Source organism: Falco biarmicus, chromosome 3, assembly GCF_023638135.1.
Source record: "Falco biarmicus isolate bFalBia1 chromosome 3, bFalBia1.pri, whole genome shotgun sequence".
In the NCBI taxonomy this organism is placed as follows: domain Eukaryota; kingdom Metazoa; phylum Chordata; class Aves; order Falconiformes; family Falconidae; genus Falco; species Falco biarmicus.
In genome coordinates, this window is record NC_079290.1 from 39,926,850 (window position 1) to 39,946,554 (window position 19,705).

General features: G+C 41.5%; 1 protein-coding gene across 1 annotated transcript; it reads right to left on the reverse strand.

Moving 5' to 3' along the window:
• Positions 1-7,952: 7,952 nt before the first annotated feature.
• Positions 7,953-17,690, reverse strand: GDAP1 (ganglioside induced differentiation associated protein 1). The gene is made up of 6 exons (XM_056333175.1): positions 17,158-17,690; positions 16,729-16,921; positions 15,371-15,544; positions 11,632-11,726; positions 11,053-11,167; positions 7,953-8,455 (listed from the first exon to the last, which is right to left on the reverse strand). The coding sequence occupies exons 1-6, from the start codon at positions 17,206-17,208 to the stop codon at positions 8,073-8,075; spliced, it is 1,011 nt and encodes a 336-aa protein (XP_056189150.1). The 5' UTR covers positions 17,209-17,690; the 3' UTR covers positions 7,953-8,072.
• Positions 17,691-19,705: the final 2,015 nt, after the last annotated feature.

Here is a 19,705-nt window from a genome sequence, read left to right on the forward strand (position 1 = left end):
AGCTGATACAGTTATTGGCAATACAATCTGTGTAAACACCCAGGTATCCTCTCATTCTGAATTAGAGCTGTTAGGGATGTGTTAGGCATCTAGGTGTGCAACCAGCTTGAGGGATTTCGGACTTTAAGCACTGCCACTGCGTGTGTGGGGTTTGAAGCTTGGTTTGCTTCTCTTCCCACACATTACACAAGGCTGGTGGACTGGAAGGAAATTCTTTCAGTTGCTGCTGGACTTCCACCTCCACATGCTGCTACAGATGTGGAACCAAGTCTCAGCTGATGTTGCTGGTCTTGCTGCTTTGCCAGCCATTTGGGGAATATTTGCATTTTTCCCTTTGCACAAAAGGATTCTGACAGTTTCTTATAACACACAAGCATGGGTAGAACTCTCATCCAGTACGATATTCCTAAGAAAATTAACCAAGCACAGTTATTTTTACTTTTTTAAAAATAGATATATATACATGAAAGAGAAATCTGTTATTTTTTTATTTGTTGAAGCTTCCTTGTATCACAGTCAGAATTTGCTGTTAACAACAGAAAAATGAAGTCAGCTATAGCTTTTTGGTTCTCTTTCAAATCCAAAGAATAAAAAATTTATGATGCTGTTCTGGAATCAGTCCTAAACATACATTCTTGGACTTGTGTTAAAAGAATTCTTTATTCCAAAAATAACTCCATATTCCAAAATTTTTGATTCAGTATGTGCTGCCCATATTAAAAGCTTAAACAGCTTTTTAAAGCTTAAGCTCTGCATATATCCTTTGTTTCAGAAAGGTATTGTGCGGTGTTCATTGTCTCTGTAACGAATAGGTTGATTAAAACAAAACTTGTCAAGGCAGTCTTAAAAATGATTCATGGCATAATGACTTTAAAATCAAACTCAGATTCAATGTAAGTAGATGCACCACTAAATTTTTTTACAATGACTCATACCAGATCTGAATCTGGCTCTTTGTTAGAAACTGAAATCTTAATACCTCCATTACTGCAACGTCGTCCAATTTTGTTTCCTCTGCAACTTCTAGCGGCTTCTGCCTCTGTGCTTTAGAACTGTTAAAAATTCAGCACAATGGAAGCGTGCACAACTTCTTAAGGCACCAGATTTCGACAAAGAGCATTTGGTACAGGCTTCCTGGGAGATCTTTGGAGATATTTCTATTAAAAGATCTGAAGATCTAAGCAACCAGTCCTACTCTTACTGCCACTGAGGTGTGATCCAGATCTCTAGTTTGGTGTCTAGGCCTGCGAAAAGGTGTCTGGGGAGAGTTACACAGTTCAAAGCATACGCTTGCACAGTACCTTTCTGATCAGTGGTCCAACTTAAATATCCCTGTTAGGAAGCTGGCTTCACTATGCATTCAACAAAGACTGGTATTTCTTCACAGTGTTTCCCTCCACTGATTTCAGTTAAATAGTTGAAGTGAGATAGAGTATGTTCCATGAAGTGGCAATCCAGAAGCCTCTCTCCACCTGCAGAAGAGCCACTTGGAGCTAGACCAGAAGAAACAGTGATGTAGCCTCTCTGGACAGTTTCTTCTCTGGTTCATTTGGGCTCCAGAACCTGGAATTCCCTCCCCTTCACCAAACCTGTTACAAACATTCTTTCCAAGAGGTCAGCATTTGCTTACTGCTGGCTTTAAACAAAGCTGGGCAGAAGAGGCTGTGTGGCAGGCCCTGCTCTCCGTGACATTGCTGCGTGACTGGCAGTCTTGGCCCTCCACATGCTCAGCCTACCTTTTCTCAAAGGAAACGCCTCTGATTTCTACAAAGATAGATGTCACAGCACCCCCCCAAACTAGCCGGCTGCAACAAGGTCTTTTACTATCTCATACCAACACACTCTTCATACAGTCCCTCTGCTGCCTTCTCCTCATCTTGCCTCATCAAGGGCCCAATCTCTCTTCTCTTGCTTCTTCCTCGGCTGCTCCCTCTTCATTGGCCTCCACAGCTGCACCTTGTGTACATCGGCCAACCTGTCACCCCTGAAGCCAGCCCACAGTTATATATTATCAATGCTAACTATCCCAGCTTCATTCCACTACACTTCCCCCCCCTTTTTTATGTTTTTAACAAACATTACAACCTTTTTACAAATAAATTTTTCATACAGTCCTCTATAACTCCTCTACAAATCCCCTTTTTTTCTTTTTTTTCTTTTTAACATTTTATACCTCATGTTTTTACCAACCATCACAAACTTTTTACAAATAAAATTTTCATACAATTCAGACAACTCATCCTTGAACTTATACTCATATTCCTTCTTCGCTTTTATCTTGGACTTTTCATCTTCTGCAGGTTGGTCACCTTTCTTCTTATCTGCTTTCTTAGCATCTGGGATTTTGATTTCTTCAGAGGGCGGTTCTGATGAACTTATAGTGCCTCATCCTTTTGCTTCTTGGATCACACTGGACAGTAACCTGAGTGAGCTTTCAGCAGCAGCAGATCTAGAATACAGCACTAACACATCATTCTGTGGCCTTAAAAACTTCTTAACATCTTTGTGGTCGCCCATTTCTTCTTCAAATGGAGACACCTTCAACGAGCACATAAACACCGGAAAGACTGCAGGCAGCTCAGGGGCCAGCTCAGGGCCTGCGCCACCTCGGCCGCCTCAGCCACCGCCCCTGAAGCCAACCCACCGTTGTATATCATCAATGCTAATTAGCCCAGTCTCATTCCACTACACTTCCCTAACCCCCCTTTTTTTTAATGTTTTTACAAACATTACAACCGTTTTACGAATAAATTTTTCATACAGTCCTCTATATCTCCTCTACAGATAGACATGTCTTCTGCCAGTGAAGAGGGAGTCTGACTCTGAAACCTACTGCACAGGGTACATATCTATGAGGGGAGAGGTCTGCTTCTCTGAGTTTTACCAGCTTCAACACAAAGTGAGAGAGAAGAACTTCACTTTCTGTAAAGTGACTGCCTCAGCCAGCACAGGACAGACCCAGTGGTCTCCTCACACCTGTGTGGCCCCACAAATGCTCTTATTTTCTGCTGCATAGAGAACCACAGGCACCACTCGCTTAAATGCTTGAAGGTAGGCAACCTTTCTGAAACAAGCCCTAAAGGAGGAATTTTCAGGTGGCAACTGTTTCTCAACAGCTAAAGCTTTTTGGCCAGCCTAAATGCAGTAGCACTCAGCTTCTGACCTGGATAATCAGCTAACAAGAAACACCAAACACATTAACCTGTATTCCCAAGTCCCTAGATTCGTGATGTTACCAATGTTATCAAATACTACTATAATGCGATTACAGTAAATAAGGAGAGACAGCAGCCCATGCTGTTTCATATAGAAACAGTGAAGGGGAATACATCCCCAAACAAAAATACGCTGAAGACACAAGTGGCCTGACTCACTCCCTCTCCATGCACTCCCCAGTTCTGTCTGAAAAGCAGTTTCCTTTAGAGAAGCTGTTTCTCTTTGGTTCTTTAGCCATAGCCAGGCATACAAAGAACCTCTCCTTCCCTCCCTTCCAGGCTGCTGGCGGGGACTATACCTGCCTCCACAGCAGGATTTAGACAATGTCTTCAGTCCTACAAAGGAACTCAAAAATTGCACATAATAAAGCACTGAGCTTGAAACATAAAGGACAACTCTTATTGTATTAATTTGAAATAAATCAACAACATTTTCATAATTTTAACTTTAGAGCTGGATTTTATAAATATGAATAATATTGTAATATATATAATCGTCAATTAACTGTGTGTAGCAGAAGACATATGGAAGAGATAATAGGGATATTACATAGAATGTATGTAAAGGCAATTAATGTATGTTAATAAATAAGAATATTGAATTATACTATTATGTATTAGTTTACACAATACACTCTTCTACCACTATTTATGAGTATTTTAAACTGTAGTAAAAATTTATTAATGCTGATGTAAAGCTAAAATGGAAATAGCTACGACTTCAACTCTACAAATTCCAACAGATTCTTCCCACAACACTAAGCTTATCCACAGCTTAACTATTTTACGGTACAACATTTTGAACTTCAAATTAAATAAAGCATCATGATTGTAACTCAGAAAGAAAAACAGAAATAAAAATGTTACTGAACTACTGTATGAGTGAGTTAACAGTATTGTAAGAACTCTGGCTTCTGGAATTTCCTGCGTTTTGAGTGCCTGACTTTGTGACTTGGTACTGCACCAAAACTAAACATTTCTTTTTCAAGAAAGGAGGGGAGGGGGTAAATGTATTTTGTTTGGGATTTTTCTATATGCTTTTGACTTCCTTAGCACATCTTACAAATTGCCTAAGCACAACCTTACACCTCTTTGTCTAACATCAGCTAAATGGAGACATAATAAGGAGGCCTCAGTAAAGAATAATCTGTCATGCCTTACTGCAGAGCACTGTGTTCCAGTTAGTTAGGTCCACTACTTTTCACCTCCTTTCTGTCTACTGCTACCTCTAATCCTCAAGAATTAGCGCATGCCAATCTGTTCTCTAAACCTTAGTAGCTCCTTGCTCTCATAAAAATTCAGACTTAAGTAAAAAATTCCTCTAAAAATGTCATATACAGAAGTGGACATATGGCTATGTGAATCTGGGCAAGGTATTTGTATTTGCCGTACCTACCTTCCCATTCGCTCTTGGCTCCTCGTGTCTGTTTAGACATAAGCTTTTCACAGCAAGGGCTCTGTGCATACTTCTGATAAATGCTAACATCAAGGCTACCTCAAAGTTGGTCCACAGACCACAGGTGTCATAATCTCCTGAAACTCAAATCCTAACAGCTGTCTACCTGATCCTTGTAGCTTTGCTGATTTTCAAAGTACCAAAAGGAAAGAAAATCATCATCCTAACTTGTTTCCAGGTATATGCAAGGCGATCTGCTGAACACCTTTTAAAGTGAGATATCAGAGGCTCCTCTCCTTAAATAGCATCAGACTCCTCAGAGTAATACTGTGTGATCCTCAAATGTGCTTTGTTTTACTGACACAGAAGACATAACCAGTCTAGAAAGTGGTCTTAGAATCGATGTATATTGTGCAGGTCCAACACAGGAAGATATGAAATGTATCTGACACATGATATGAGAGCAAATACTAAACGAAAACAAGAAGATCGCTTGTGTATCCAATCTAAACAGTATACAGAGGTACCAGAGCAAAGAAAATAAGCCAGGCTGAAAATAAACTTTACGCTATCCTGCACAAAGAGCCGAATACAGCACATGTGCTTCTAAATCTCATCCTATTTTGAGGAATTTAATCATGGATAAGCCTTTTGCTGCCACCTGTACAGAAATCAATGTTGCACAGAGTACTTCAGGGCAGTGAAAATAAGTAGGCTATCAAATAATTGAACTAACAGAAATGAATTAAACTAGGGATCCAAACTTTTCCTCAGTACAAGTTCATTATCTGTGTTCACTCCTGAAGACAAGTTCAATTGCTATTCAGTAACATTCATTTTAAAGTGAAATATATTGCAACTTCGCCCTCTTATTTATCCCGTGTAGAAACTACACACAAGCATAAATGATAGGTATCAGAGAACCAACCTGTAGTAAATTAGAACAGCTGTTTTGAGAGATCATGAGAGATTGCTAATCTGATGAGGACGGTCACATCCCTCTTATGCTGAGATCCCAAACATTTTGTTTGGGAAAACTAGTGTTTTCCAGCACATCCGAGAGGCTTGCCAACGTGCAGCCCTGGAGGACCACTGACCTCTGGTGGTCACTTCAGTCCTCCCCGACAGTACCTGCAGCTCCAGGCAGGCACCGAGCGCTAGCTCAGCTGCGGACGTCACTGAGGGTTGGGGGGAACCTAAAACTGCTTCATCATTAATTAGCCTGTACCACAGCCCACAGGGCTGCTTGTGTGAACTAAAACAGCACACTTCAGCGAATATAAGTGCTCTTATCTAAAATCAGCACATTAAAAAAAAAGAAAAAAGATGAAGGAAAAAGTAGAATATACATTAATTCTGAAGAAAGCCAAATCATAAATATTGAATTTTACCATTACTTGGTGAGATTATATTTTACAGATGGCCTAACAGAAATACATGCCAGGAAGCATTAAGTTACAGGCCTTGCTCTGTGTTTATTAACTTGGTGGAATTTGTTGGTTACAAGTAAATGCAGATGAACTTCAATATACAAACATCAAACTCAGTTAAAGCTGCCAGCACATTAATAGTATTGTTGGATTAGACTTACTCTAGAGATAATAAAGCTTTCCTAAATAAAGCACACTTAATTCAACAAGTTCTTGAGAACAAATGGGTCTTGAAATAGAATTATATAAAACTATCTTTTTGACAAATTTAAAAAAAACCACTTTCCTAAGTAAGATTCTTATTACTGAAAAGGAGCAATGAGATTTAGGTTTTATTTTGCTAGACAACTAGCACAATATTAAATTATAAGCAGGAGTATTCAACAATTTTATCAATTTTGATATCTGCTAGATGGTGAGGCTACCCAGACAGAAACTGCCTCAGTTCTTTCCAGCAAACTTAAGAAAAGGTCTTCTTGACACTCAAAAGCAATTATGCAGAGAGATCACAACCACCAGCACTGGATCTAAAATGTACTTAGGCCTGTTAGTGCTGGTTGTTGATAGCCAAATATTTTAAAGCTATGTTTTGCCTGTTGCAGTTATCTACAACTTGTAAACAAAACTCTGAGGCTTTCAGACATTCATCAAGAATACAAAAATCTTACTAAACTGTCACAAGAATTTTCAGCCCTTCCCAACTGCTTTTTTGATGTAAAATTATTCAAAGTATACTTTCAGGTAAATGTACATTTCTCATTGAAACAGGAGCTCAGTTCAAGCCTAACAGAACTCCCAGCATCTGCTGAGTAGTGGGAAGCAGCAGGGTGTTTTTCTACACCTTTCCTATATGCTACACAAATGCAGCTTTGCAAAAACTCTGCAGTAGAAATCATCTATCTCCAAACAGACCTGTATACCTCACTTGCCACCAATTTTACACCTCTCCATAGTAAACAGATTTTTAAATCACAGTTTCACCTTCAATCTAGGCTACCTAACCAGACTGAAAGACAGTGAACTATTTTTAATTACTTTTACAAAATGCATTGTTGTGCATACATTTTCTAGCTGCCTGTGGCACACTGTGGGCAAACATTTCATGGAGGCACATGCAATTGCTAACATAGCCAAGTAATGTGCAAAAAATAGCCAGTGCTCAGAGTGGAAACAAGAAAGGGTACGTGAGACACTAATACGGAGACAACTGTATCAGGCCACCCCAACGAAAGGAGGAAATGTGCACTGAGATAGTCTGGCCTGACTCAGACAGGGCTTGTGGTTGAGCGGGATATCTGGCTAGGCTAAAGGCTACCCAAAAAGTTTTCAAAGGGCAAGTGTCAGGTTTTTCACTCCCATTTGTATTTCAGCAGAAGTCCAGCATCTGTTGACCACTGCTGCCTCTGGAGAATTCCACTTGTGCAGCCCACAAATCATCAGATCTCTTCCTGTACTGCTGCATGAGCATACAGTGACAAAAGTAGCTTCACAAGACTATTTTTTAACATGTTCCTAAAGGTCCAACTGTAAATCAGTAGACATTAATCAGTACGGTGACACTGACTCCCATACACAACAGACACAGAGCCTATATTCCACTTAAATCCTACTCTGAGCATTTAAAGTAAGTGCTATTTTCAGTATTTCAGTTATATTGGTTTCTGCACAGTAATGCATTTCACCCACAGTGAAAAGCTGTCACATTGCCGCATTATCTGTTAAATACAAGCATTGTAATTAGGTCATCTACTGGGTAGAGGAGACAATAACCACTTTAACAAAGCACTGTCACAGCCCTTATAGGTCCTTGTCTGAAAAGAAAGTCACTTCTTCCCTTTGTTGTCACCCCAACATATATTTTCCACAAATATTTTGGCATTGCCAATCCAATTATACAACAGCAGGAGACAATTACTGTGTGGCAATGTTCTAATTCACAGACATAACCTTTCTTCTACATTTATATTTTACTGGGGATATTTTCCTGGGGGAGTAGAGCTGCCCTCCACTCATCATTAAGGACAGACAGGTCTAAAAATAATTTTGCCTGGTTCTAATCGATAACATCATGGTGGCAAACCTCTTCCGAAGACACATGAAAGCAAGATAACCCACTCCTGCCAGCATGCTGACCAGCAGGGTGGTGCCGAGAACCCAGGGAGCCCTTTTCTTGGCCACGCGGAACGCCGTTGGCAGAACGGCCGAGATTAATATATTGTTGACATGTCCTAAAACTCTGCAAAATGCTTTTCTCTTCAGGACACGCTCATAATAGGCTTCCAAGTTGGGCCGCTTTCCGTTTCCCCAGTTTCTTCTTGCTAATCCCAGAAACTTCAGGCGATGTAATGTGACGGCAAGTGATACATCTGCCAGACTGAAGAAATCACCACAGAGCCAAGGCTGATTTTCATCTTCTAAGCAGAGATAAACCATAAAGAATTAGGAGTTAATGGAATACAAGCACATGTAGAAGCCTCCATGGGCTTAACATTTAGTTTAGTGCTATTTCAATATGCTGTCTAATTATATTGGGTTTGCATGGCAATCCTTTGGTAGTGGGAAGGCTACACGGGTGGCTTCTGGGAGAAGCTGCTAGAAGCTTTCCCTATGTCTGATGGGGCCCATGCCAGCTGGCTCCAAGATGGACCCACTGCTGGCCAAGGCTGAGCCCATTAGCAGTGGTGGTAGCGCCTCTGGGATAACGTATTTAAGAAGTGGGTAAAAACTGCACAACAGCAATTGCAGCTGGAGAGAGGAGGTAATATGTGAGAAAAACAACTCAGCAGCCACTCAGATCAGTGCAGAAGGAGGGGGAGGAGGTGCTCCAGGGGCTGCAGCAGAGGTTCCACTATAGCCCATGGTGAAGACCACGGTGAGGCAGACTGTCTCCTGCAGCCCATGGATGTTAATGGTGGGGCAGATCTCCACCTGCAGTCCGTGGAGGACCCCTACACCAGAGCAGGTGGATGCCCAGTGAAGGCTGTGACCCCGTGGGAAGCCCGCACTGGAGCAGGCTCCTGGCAGGACCTGTGGCCCTGTGGAGAGAGGAGCCCAGGCTGGAGCACGTCTGCTGGCCGGGCTTGTGACCCCATGGGGGACCCACGCTGGAGCAGTCTGTTCCTGAAGGACAGCCCCCCATGGGAGGGACTCATTCTGGAGCAGTTCATGAAGAACTGCAGCCCATGGGAAGGACTCGTATTGGAGAAGCTGGTGGAGGACTGTCTCTCGTGGGAAGGACCCCACACTGGAGCAGGGGGGAGTATGAGGAGCCTCCCCCTGAGGAGGAAGGAGTGGCAGTGACAACATGAACTGACTGTAACCTCCATTCCCCAAGTGACGGCAATGGATATTCACACTGTCCACTATTAGTCAGGAGCACAGCTGGAGACCCCAGGCTCCTTCTCCAGTCAAAGGAATGAGGTGAATCTTCCTGGGATGGCTCAAAGCAGGCACAGCCAGGCAGCATCACACCTCTAACTTCAGTGATCTGAACCACCACCACCTGAAAGGGCTGATCTGTACTGACTACACCAAGAGCTTCTGAAACCCAGGATACAAAATTTTGTAGTCAGCATAGCTGCCAGCATGAGTACTCTGCTCCAGCCTAGATCTCAAACAGAACTATGCTGTTCCCTCCTCATTTGCAACCTTTTGCAGTTCCTCCCACACAATGAGCACAGAAAAATGCTAGCATGAACATTCAACACCACCTCTGTGGAAACAGAGAAATTTTGCAACATCCCTTTCAACTCATTTGCCACCAGAGGAAAGCAACATTTGGCACGCTGCTGGTACCAGTCCATTTTCACTGGATACGCAGGTCTGAAAGAAAGGCACCTGCAGAGGACAAGTGTATCCTATGTTGCTGAAAGGATACCTGGGGATTCATCCAGCGCATTATGATAAGAAGCTAACCTGTCTGAATGAAAGACACCTATAGTGGCAACAGCAGTAAGTGAATGAGGGATTTGAGCAGCAGCAAGAGAAGCAGAGGCTCAGAGGTTGGCCAGGACCTGGAGAGGCATTGCTCACAAACCTCAAAAACGAAACTCAGACAAAATTCCAAAAGGCAGGTAATAGCCACGTTTTACTAAATCCTGTGATCCTGGTGGTTTTCACAAGCTCATCAATATTGTACCAGTTGACTCCTTGAAAAGGCTATTTAGTGGTGACAGACAAGTTTGCTGAACAAAATCCTACCATCCTTTTTGAGTTAAAACATTTTCTGTGACTCTTGCTGTTGAGTCAGTAGAAAATTTAACCTAGATTTTCAATTGCTGGTTCAAATCTCCTGTCTTGATAGTAGCTGATAATTATTACAACAGCTATTTATAGAGCCTAATACAGTTATTGATTTGAGCAGATGCAGTTGATATTGACTGATGCTTCACATAGCTCCCAGTGAAGTCAGAGAAAGGATTCCTATTAGCACCGCTGGGAGCTGGACCAGACTCTGAGTAAGCAGAAGACTAATCCCACTTGAACAAAATTTGACTTTAATGTGGGTGGATGGCAGGTAAACACCGCTACTTTCCAAGACAGGGGGGGAGGGGGATTGCTTAATGATTAGAGCGCTCATCCGGATTGCTAATTCTACACTAAAAATACCAGCACAGTATTTACACAAGATTATAATAAACCCATATTAAACATTAAAGTTGTGATCATTATAGTGAACTGAAGCCTACAACTACAACATCAAGAATAACATTCTGTAGTTAAGGGTTTTCTTATTTTGTTGACAAGATACTGCAAAAGTGTGCAGCTAATTATACTCATTCTGAAAATGTGATCAAGCACTTTCATAAGAGAGTGAGAACTTATTGACAGCAGCAGTAAACTGAACAAGTATTTAAAACAGCATTGATCCCTTCTGTAATGTGAGATCAGTATATGCTGAAAGTATCAAATTCAATATATTAAAACCAGTTCTATAATGGTGCTGTCAACAGATTTATTCAGCCTCCCCAAACACAAGCATCAACAGGATTTAGTAAGGAAAAATCCTTACCTGGTGTTTCCTCATTTCGACGCTGCAATTCAGTCTCAACCTGATCCAAAACTTTTTCCAGTTCATCCAGTACTTTCTTTAGGTATTTTATATTATCATGGTCCAGCAGTTTAGACTAAATATATACACAGGTTAGTGTTTTAATCATTGTACAGTTTATACTTTTATCAGATAAACTTTTACATAGATACTACAGTGCTTATTCATAAAACATGATTATTTTCGCCACATAGTCAGCTGGATACCATTTGGATACGAGTGACAATTCAAGTAGAAGAAGAAAAACATTAGAGATGCTATATATCAGGGTTTACCTCACGCTGCAGGGTGCTCAACAGCCCAGCGCCAGCACTGATGTGTACTTACCTTTGAAGTCAGCAGGATCAGTCAAATACTTCAGCACACACTTGGAAATGTGTAGCTGATCTGGGGGACAGACTGCTTCATGCCTTGTAGGGTTAAAACACTGCATGACATTAATGGTAATGACAGGTGAAACAAATGTTTACATCATGACAGAAGAAATCTGACACTAACAAGCTCATTTTATTATTGGGGGAATACAAAGAGTTTTCTTACTTTAAGGCGCTTCTGTTTTGCTATATAGGCATCTTGAAGGTCTGGGTTTTCTTCTGCAAGTTTCTTCAACTCTGATTCTGTGTTACTTATTTGGCCTGATTTAAAAAAAAAAAAAAAAAAAAAAAAGGAAAGAATGACATTAGATATCCAAACATACCCATAACGCAACCCACTGAAATTGATCACTAGCTTCTGTGCAAGTATCACACCAAAGAAATGGGAAGTGGTACTTCAATGAAGTATGACCAACATGTTTTGGAAAACAACAGCTGCACGAAATGACCCCACCACACCTTCTGCTCATCAGTTTGCAATGAACTCTATAAAGCGGTGATCTGCCAGGCAAGAATGAAGAATTCTTGTTAATATTTTTCTCTTATTCAGAGAAAACCATTTTGCTGCCAAAACCTGTGCTAAATCCATGAAATTCTACTACAAGTACCTTAGGTCTCTGATGGTTTTGTACCTTCATTCCTGGGTTCCTAACACACTTTCCACGCTGTGAAAGTGCCAACAGGCCCATACTGGGGTTTTCTGTAGGTCACATACATGATTCCACAGCAAAAGCCTAAATACCACTGAATATGGAACCAAGGTGTTTCCAGTTAGCTAAACTGTGACACCAAAATCTGTGATCCCTTTTGTAAATGTTCATTACAGAGTATATGGACGTTCTAGAAAAAACATTCATTACATGACTTAAAGAAAGAATGATATGAAAAATCTAAGATAATTTTACTAATTTCTACTACATGTGTATAGCCTTTTCTCTCCTTAAAATGGGGCTTTGCTTGACAATGCCATACTTACAGACCTAGAATACCAAAAGGTAGTGAATAATAAGTTATCTTCTAAAAATAAGTATTTCCAGTAATAAACTGAGAACAAAAGAATAATTATAGGGCATGAATCACCTCTCACTTTTACTTGATAATTAAGATTAGTTCCAATTAACTCTTATAAATTAAACTGATAAAAAAATCTTGCTAGAGAATAGTGAACTCACTGTTTTACATATTCTTTGTTTCCATCTGGTATGACTGTAAAAGCCATCTTTCAACACAGTATATGAAGAAACGGAAGGATGTAATCACAAAACTAAAATCTTAAATATGCAATTAATTACTTAGTTGGATTTGGTATGCATAAATATAATACATAACTGGTTGGTGGCTTATTATATCTAGCACTCTGAAAAAAACCCAGCTTTTCAAAGCTGAAAATTAAACCATTCAGGACAAGTTTGAACATGCAAAGAAATTGTTTACAAACATCCACAAGCTACTCAAAAAAATGCCTCAAATCAAGACAGCAGGCTATGCTTTAAGTACAAAAAGATACAAAAACATCCCAGTTCAGACAATCCAAATTTTAGCTCTACCAATATGAATGTGTGTGTGTAAACTGACAATTTATACCAGCTAGAAACTAAAGGGGAAGAACACAAACGGTCAGCAGAACACAAGACAATGTTGTAACGTGAACCGTAATAAAGCACTGCCTGTTACCATGTGAAAACAGAAAAACTATCAATAATACCTAAAAGTACAATCGTTCAATAAACAGTTGACATACACATTTGGGGAAGAAAAAGACAACAAACCAGACAGTACACTGATATAAGAGAATAATTCATGTTACTTCAGTAAAACAAAAAAATGCTAATTACTGTTCCTAAAATTAGCCATTCTAAATCTCACCAGGTACTTTTTATAAATAATTTACTTTTAAATAACTATTGATCATTGGACCAGCAACACTGACTTCTAAATACTTCTTCATACTCAACAGGTTTCCAGCACAGAGAAAGAAAACTAAATCTGTATTGATGTTTTTTAAAGGGTAACATGCAACTATAAGGAAAACTAACTGCCTGACTTCACTTCTGACAACACAATGGTGTGGCTCATAAGAGAACTGACTTGCCAAAAATTTTAAGGAGGAAGATAACACAGTCTGTTGGAAACAGAAGTCCTCAAACTAACACAATATCATCCTTTATGATACTATGCATTTGGTAATAGTATACGTGTATGACATTTTAAAGCTGCTGCAGTGTTTGACCTTGCTCTATGGAGCATTCTAAAATATCACACAAAAAAATCAACACCATGTAAAGCACTGACATTGACCAAAATAAAAAAAACAGAGATCTCCGAACATAGCAGTAAACAGGGAATCTTCATCCAGCCATGTTTTCAGGATTTGATCCTCATCCTAGAACTATTTAGTTCTTTTGCAATACTTAGAAGGAAACATAAAAGCATTAATAAAAGTTTGGCATGGTACAAAGACTAGAAGGGACAAAAACCAAGAAAAAACACAGCACTGATACCAGTGGTCTGGACTAGTTGATAAACTGGGCCTAAGCAACCAACCGATGTTTCAACACAGTCTAGTGTAAAAGATAAATTGAAGCAAAAGACACAGGTCACGTTTCTTGGCAAGAGGGCTGTAAGTTTGCAAGCAGTTCTGAAAAGCTAGACCAAGGTCATGACCCATGACCAGCTGAACAAGGATTCCCACAGCACAGTTCTGCGGCTGAAAGTAACACTGGAATCCTTGAACATATATACAGTGAAAAACCACTGTATTAATAAAGAATTAAATAATTATCTCCCTATCTGACACCAAAATGAACAAAAACTGCTGTCCAGTTCTAGTGTCCAAACCCAGGAGGAAAAAAAAAAAAAAAAGGGCAAAAAAAAAGCTATGAGAATTGACAGATTATTTGCCAAGGATTTTTGAGTATTACCGAACACTGTTTAAAACCAAGTATTTCTGCCAACTACTGGATTCAAAACAGGAGCTCATTTCAGGAGATCCTCTGTTGTAAAAGGGATGGGGCAACATAATCTACAGTTATTTCCTCTGCCTCTAACGTATTTTTTTCATGGGAAACTGGTATGTATATAAAAGTCTTAAATAAAATACCGATCCCAAGGAAGTCAAATGACATTTTCCACTGATTCTACCAGACCACCAGTTCATCTGTTACCCTGATTCTACATTCCATATATATATATATATATATATATACATATATATATATATATATAAAGCATTATTTGCACCCAGGATTTTGGTTTACATTGTGCTTAAACAATTTCCATTGCTGTGATGAACCTCAGCTACTTAACCCTTCACTCCTTTTTTTTTTTTTTTCCTACCACTGGCACCAAATTGTCACTAGTACATGCCTCAGACAAAAGACAAAAAGGGTCTGATGACTTTCTTACAATATATTAGACAAACAGACTCTGTTTCACTAAGGCTAATCTGCATTTGCACCACTTTGAGAAGAAAGCAATTGCTTTAATTTAATAGGTGAATTTTTTACAAGTTTACAATCACAAAAAAATGGGGTTCCTTCAGTGTAGTGGTTTGATGTGAGTAGCAGCAGAGCTGTCCTCTAAATTGCTTTATAAGGATAAATAGCAAGATCAGAAAATAAAATACAGCTGTCACACCTGTCATTTTCTGTTATGCAGAAGCAGCACAATTATTAGGAAAATTAATTCCACAGACACCTTGGAAATTACACTTCCTCTTTCCCATTTTCAAATCATAACAGACTACACAATCAATAGAAAGTATATGCACAAATTATCAAGGACTGCAACCAAAATTGGAAACCTGTGCTCAATATATTCTGCTTAAGGTGCACTGAAGACGCAAGATAGGTGTTAATGCAACACTCTATTTACCAATAGGCACTGAGAGCTATAACAGTACATACTACGAATTCTGCTGGTAGCATAGGCTGGAATCATGGAATCTACTGTTAACTCGGGGTGCAGGATGCAGCCATGTGTGTAGGCATCCATAGGCAAGGAGTCTAAAAGCTCTCTATAGTGTTGCACTCTTGGATAATACATGCTCCCCTCTTCCGGCATTAATCTTGGTACTCCCTCTGCAATACAAAGTTAAAAATAAATGTTAAGAAGAACCATGTAATTGACCAAAAGCAGTATTTCCAAAGTTACTTCAGTTACATCCAACCAGCACAGATGACACAGCCACAGTTAAGAGAGCTTCACTTGTTCCCCACCATAATGTAACAGTTACCATGTCTCAAAGAAAACTATATACATGTACTTAATTTTAAAACATTTCAATAATCCCAACTCCTATGCAGCAGCCCACATAAACACATCTTTAAGAGGCCTTCAAATCAGAAAACTGGATTCAGCATCTCTTTTATGCTTCTAGGAATGGGCAACCGTGTCACACAACCCTTTAGCCCTCTCACAGTAGGGCACAACTGCGGTTCTAGTAAGTTGTTATGGCTGAAACATTACTAGAACTGCGATGCTGTAAAAATTACAGTACAGGAATCCTACTCAAAGCATGATTAGAAGTATTCCTGCATACCACTGAGTTTTACCCTGCCCTCAATCTACCTGGGCCCTGACTACTCATTTGATGAAAACGCCAGCGTTAAACACATACTGTGATCACCCAGCAACGACGTTTTCTTCATGCCTTAGCAACTGCAGCGCTAAACCCCTTAAATACAAAATGCTGCCTCTTCACACCTAAAAAAAATACAACTCTGCATTTCTTTCAAAAACTGAGGCTGTCGTTTTTCTGGACAAAGAATTTCAAAAGCCTGCATGTGATCACTTCCGAGTTTTACCCTCCTACATTTTTACCTTTTGACTCCATTTTGGCTCCAAAAATAATTTACTCATTCTACTTCCTTTTTCCGCCCATGATTACTCTGGAATTAAGCTTTTTTTTTAATTATTTTTTTTTTCTGGCAGAGAAGCAGGACCTGCCCAAGAGCAGCAGCTGTGCAGCTCTGCCCAGCACTCCGCAGCAGCCTCACCGCCATGGCTGGCTCCTCTACCCTTCCTGAGGCGGTAAGGAGGCCAGCGGCAGGTTGTCACTTACAGCTGCTTCTGAAGGTGCCAGAAGGCCTTCAGTTCATTTTAAAGGAACGCGGGTTTACCCCATACCACCAACTATGACAAGAGCCCATTTACTTGTGAGGCTACAAACGTTTTCTGGTCCTGGATGAACCGACAGGCAGCGATACGGGGCTGACCCCACCATGGCTGCATGCCACAGGATTTCACACGCCTAGGGGATTACCATCTACAAACGTCGCTTCAAGGTAATCGATAATCTGCGTTGCCTCACAAACGATGTTCTCCCCATGGATCAGGACAGGCACTTCTCCAGAGGAATTCAAGCGCATGAACCACGGTTCGTTGTGCTCGCTCAGGGGCAGGTTTACATCACGCTCTTCGCACGTCAGGGCCTTTTCGGCTATTGCCAAGCGCACCTGCAACGGCGTCACCGCGGTCACCCCAGGAGAAGCACAGCCGGACAGCTGTCCCCGCGCTGTCAGCCGCCACGGCCCCGGCCCCGGCCCCGGCCCGCCGCGGGGGCAGCCCAGCTCCCCCGCCCTCCCCCCCGCCTCCGCTGCGGGCAGGCTGGGCCGTGGGCCACCTCCCCGCCCGGCCCCGCGGGAGGTGGCAGTCCGGGGCCTGCAGGCCGCCGCCCCACCGCCCGCCTCACCTTTTGCGAGGAGAAGGACTGCGTCCAGTGGTACAGCACCAGCGGCGCCATGCCCGGTGGCGCGGCGCGGCACGGCTCGGCTCGGCGCGGCACGGCTGGGCACGGCGCGGCCCGCTGCACTGCGCCGGGCGGGGCAGGAGGCCTGCGCGGGCGCGGAGCGGCGGCCGTGCCCGCCCCGCGGCGGCCTGCTCTTGGAAATTAACAGAAGCGGGTGCCGGGGGCGGGCACCCCCTTGTTCCCCCCGCCTGCCGCCGCGCTGCGCAGAGGACGGCCCTGCCTAAGGGGAAACCGCCTGCAAAACCGGCCGCAGCATCCCCTGGGGAAGCACAGGAAGGAGGGGTGCGCAGGTGAAAACGTGACATGGCAGGTTTTTCTGTTTGTTTTTGGTTTTGTTTTGTTTTTTTTCTTCAACAAGGACTTGCATTATGGATTTCAGGGACATTGGCACCACAGTCTTTGGAAATACTACCAGAAGGCATCCTGAATTGGACCCTATGGGTATAAACACTCTGTTGCAAAAGGCACTTGAGTTACAGCCTGAAGAAATAAAGCTCTAGGCTAACGTGCACTTCTTTTGTCTCCAGATGTGTTCTTTCAATCACAAGAGACAAGGCTTCTCAAGTATTATTTTTTTCTAGACAAAATTAGAAAATTGAACTGTTTTGCAGGTCCTGAAAAGCATTTGATAACAAACACTAGCTTCCGTCGCCAGAAAACACTTCCTATGTGTCTCACAGTGGAGATAGGATTGAAGATGTAATTGCAGATAGTGCATCCATTAGATACTGTCTGCAGCATCAGGGAGATGAGCAAAATAAAAACCACAGTGAGATGTGAGTCCAGAACACTGTTCTCTTTATCCTGACTGCTCGATCTGCAATGAAGGCGACTACTTCAGGTGAAGCCGATAACCTGCTCCCACATGCAATTTCTATATACCAGATGAATCCCACCATTACTGCTCTGAAGACTTGAGCCTAATACGTCAAAAGCTACATCCCAGTAACATGTACACTTGATTTTAAGGGAAGTTTTGACTAATGTTAAGCAAGGGAACAGATTTAATTCACTGCAAGTGACCAAGTAATGGACAAATCTGATAAATCAAAAGGGAAGAAACCAAGAGCCACCTTCCAGCCCTGCAGTGTTCATGAGAGTGGGCAGAAGGGCAGCATTGTGTCTTCCCCAGAGACTACTCCCAGCTAGAGTCACAAACCAAAATAACCTTACCAGAAGGTCAGGTATGATAAGAGGATTCTCACAAATCCCAGCTGACAGTAGCCAATGTGTTACTGATGGTAAATCTTACATTTTGGGGAATTTTATTTAACTGAAATTCTTCCCAAAGCTGGAGAATGTGCTTAAAATTGATAATAAGAATGCAGGCAATGGGATGACTGGACTTCTTTCTCTCCAAGGTACCTGTCTAAGGTAAGCATGCTGGCATACCCTCTCATGCACTAGGGCTTTAACCTACGACTCACTGATACACATGTATCCTCGCAGGTCTCTGCCTAGATTGCTGTACAGCTCCTCACCGCTAAATCTTAAATTATCTCAAGGCAAAGAACCGAGTATTGGGTACCACAGACATTTTATTTTTTTGTAATTTTACATGCACTAGACAATCTTTCAGATTTTGGGTTTGGGTTTTTTTTTTTCTTAATTTTGCCTTTGAATCACGATGTTGTCATTTTGTCAGTTACCAGGCAAACTCCTACTCCATTTCAATTCTCTTGTTCAACTAATTAATTTAATACCAAACATGGACTTGTGAATTTGAGTTATGTTTTGTTACCTGTTTTAGATGCCTGGAAAGGCAATGAGAGGTATCTATCTTCTAACACAGCAAATAAAAACGGACCACTGAGATCAGTATTTCCCACTTCAGACCTGTTCGATAACAGAGCAGTGGCAGTCGCTCAGGTGATTCTTCTTCCTTTAACCCAGTCATCGGTGTTGCTATGAAACATCACTAGTATGTCCATCTTTATAGTCCTAGCTTGCCCAACAGCAGTTCAGCTGAACTGTAGACAGTTATACACACACACACATATATAACTATATATATGCACATATACATAAAACGGTATAAATTTATATATAGCCCGGCGGGCAGCTGTTCTCACGACTGACCACACGAGGCCTCCCTTTTCCAAAAATACGATGCAAAGTACCTTCTCCCTCCGGATGCTGAAGGGCGCTGATGCCTTTTTCTTCAGAACGAGCACCTATCCATCCACCTGTGTTTGCTCTCGAGCCCCTCTACCTTCTCATACAAGGAGAAAAGCAAGCAAAAGGGGCAGGTTATGGAAAAAGCTCCTGGAAAACTTTGTTCCACATGCAGTTACACAAAGCTTTACACAATGGAAATGAAAGTTAAGTCTCCATAAAGGTACTTTTTACTTTGTGAAGGTCATGAATACAAAAGCAGCACAAGGCACAAAGCCACACAACTACAAATCTGACCACCATGTTGCCATTACAAGCAGACTGCTAGCACTGTGTGACTAATCACTTTTCTTACAATACTGATACTCTTGCCCTG

What these genes read in the sequence shown, in the direction of transcription:
- GDAP1 (XM_056333175.1), bottom strand. Translation starts at nt 17,208, where the DNA reads ATGGCGCCGCTGGTGCTGTACCACTGGACGCAGTCCTTCTCCTCGCAA. An exon ending in TGCTACCAGCAGAATTCGTA is followed by an intron (nt 11,727 to 15,370) that starts GTATGTACTGTT and finishes TTTTTAAATCAG; the next exon opens with GCCAAATAAGTAACACAGAA. An exon ending in CAAAACAGAAGCGCCTTAAA is followed by an intron (nt 11,168 to 11,631) that starts GTAAGAAAACTC and finishes GTATATATTTAG; the next exon opens with TCTAAACTGCTGGACCATGA.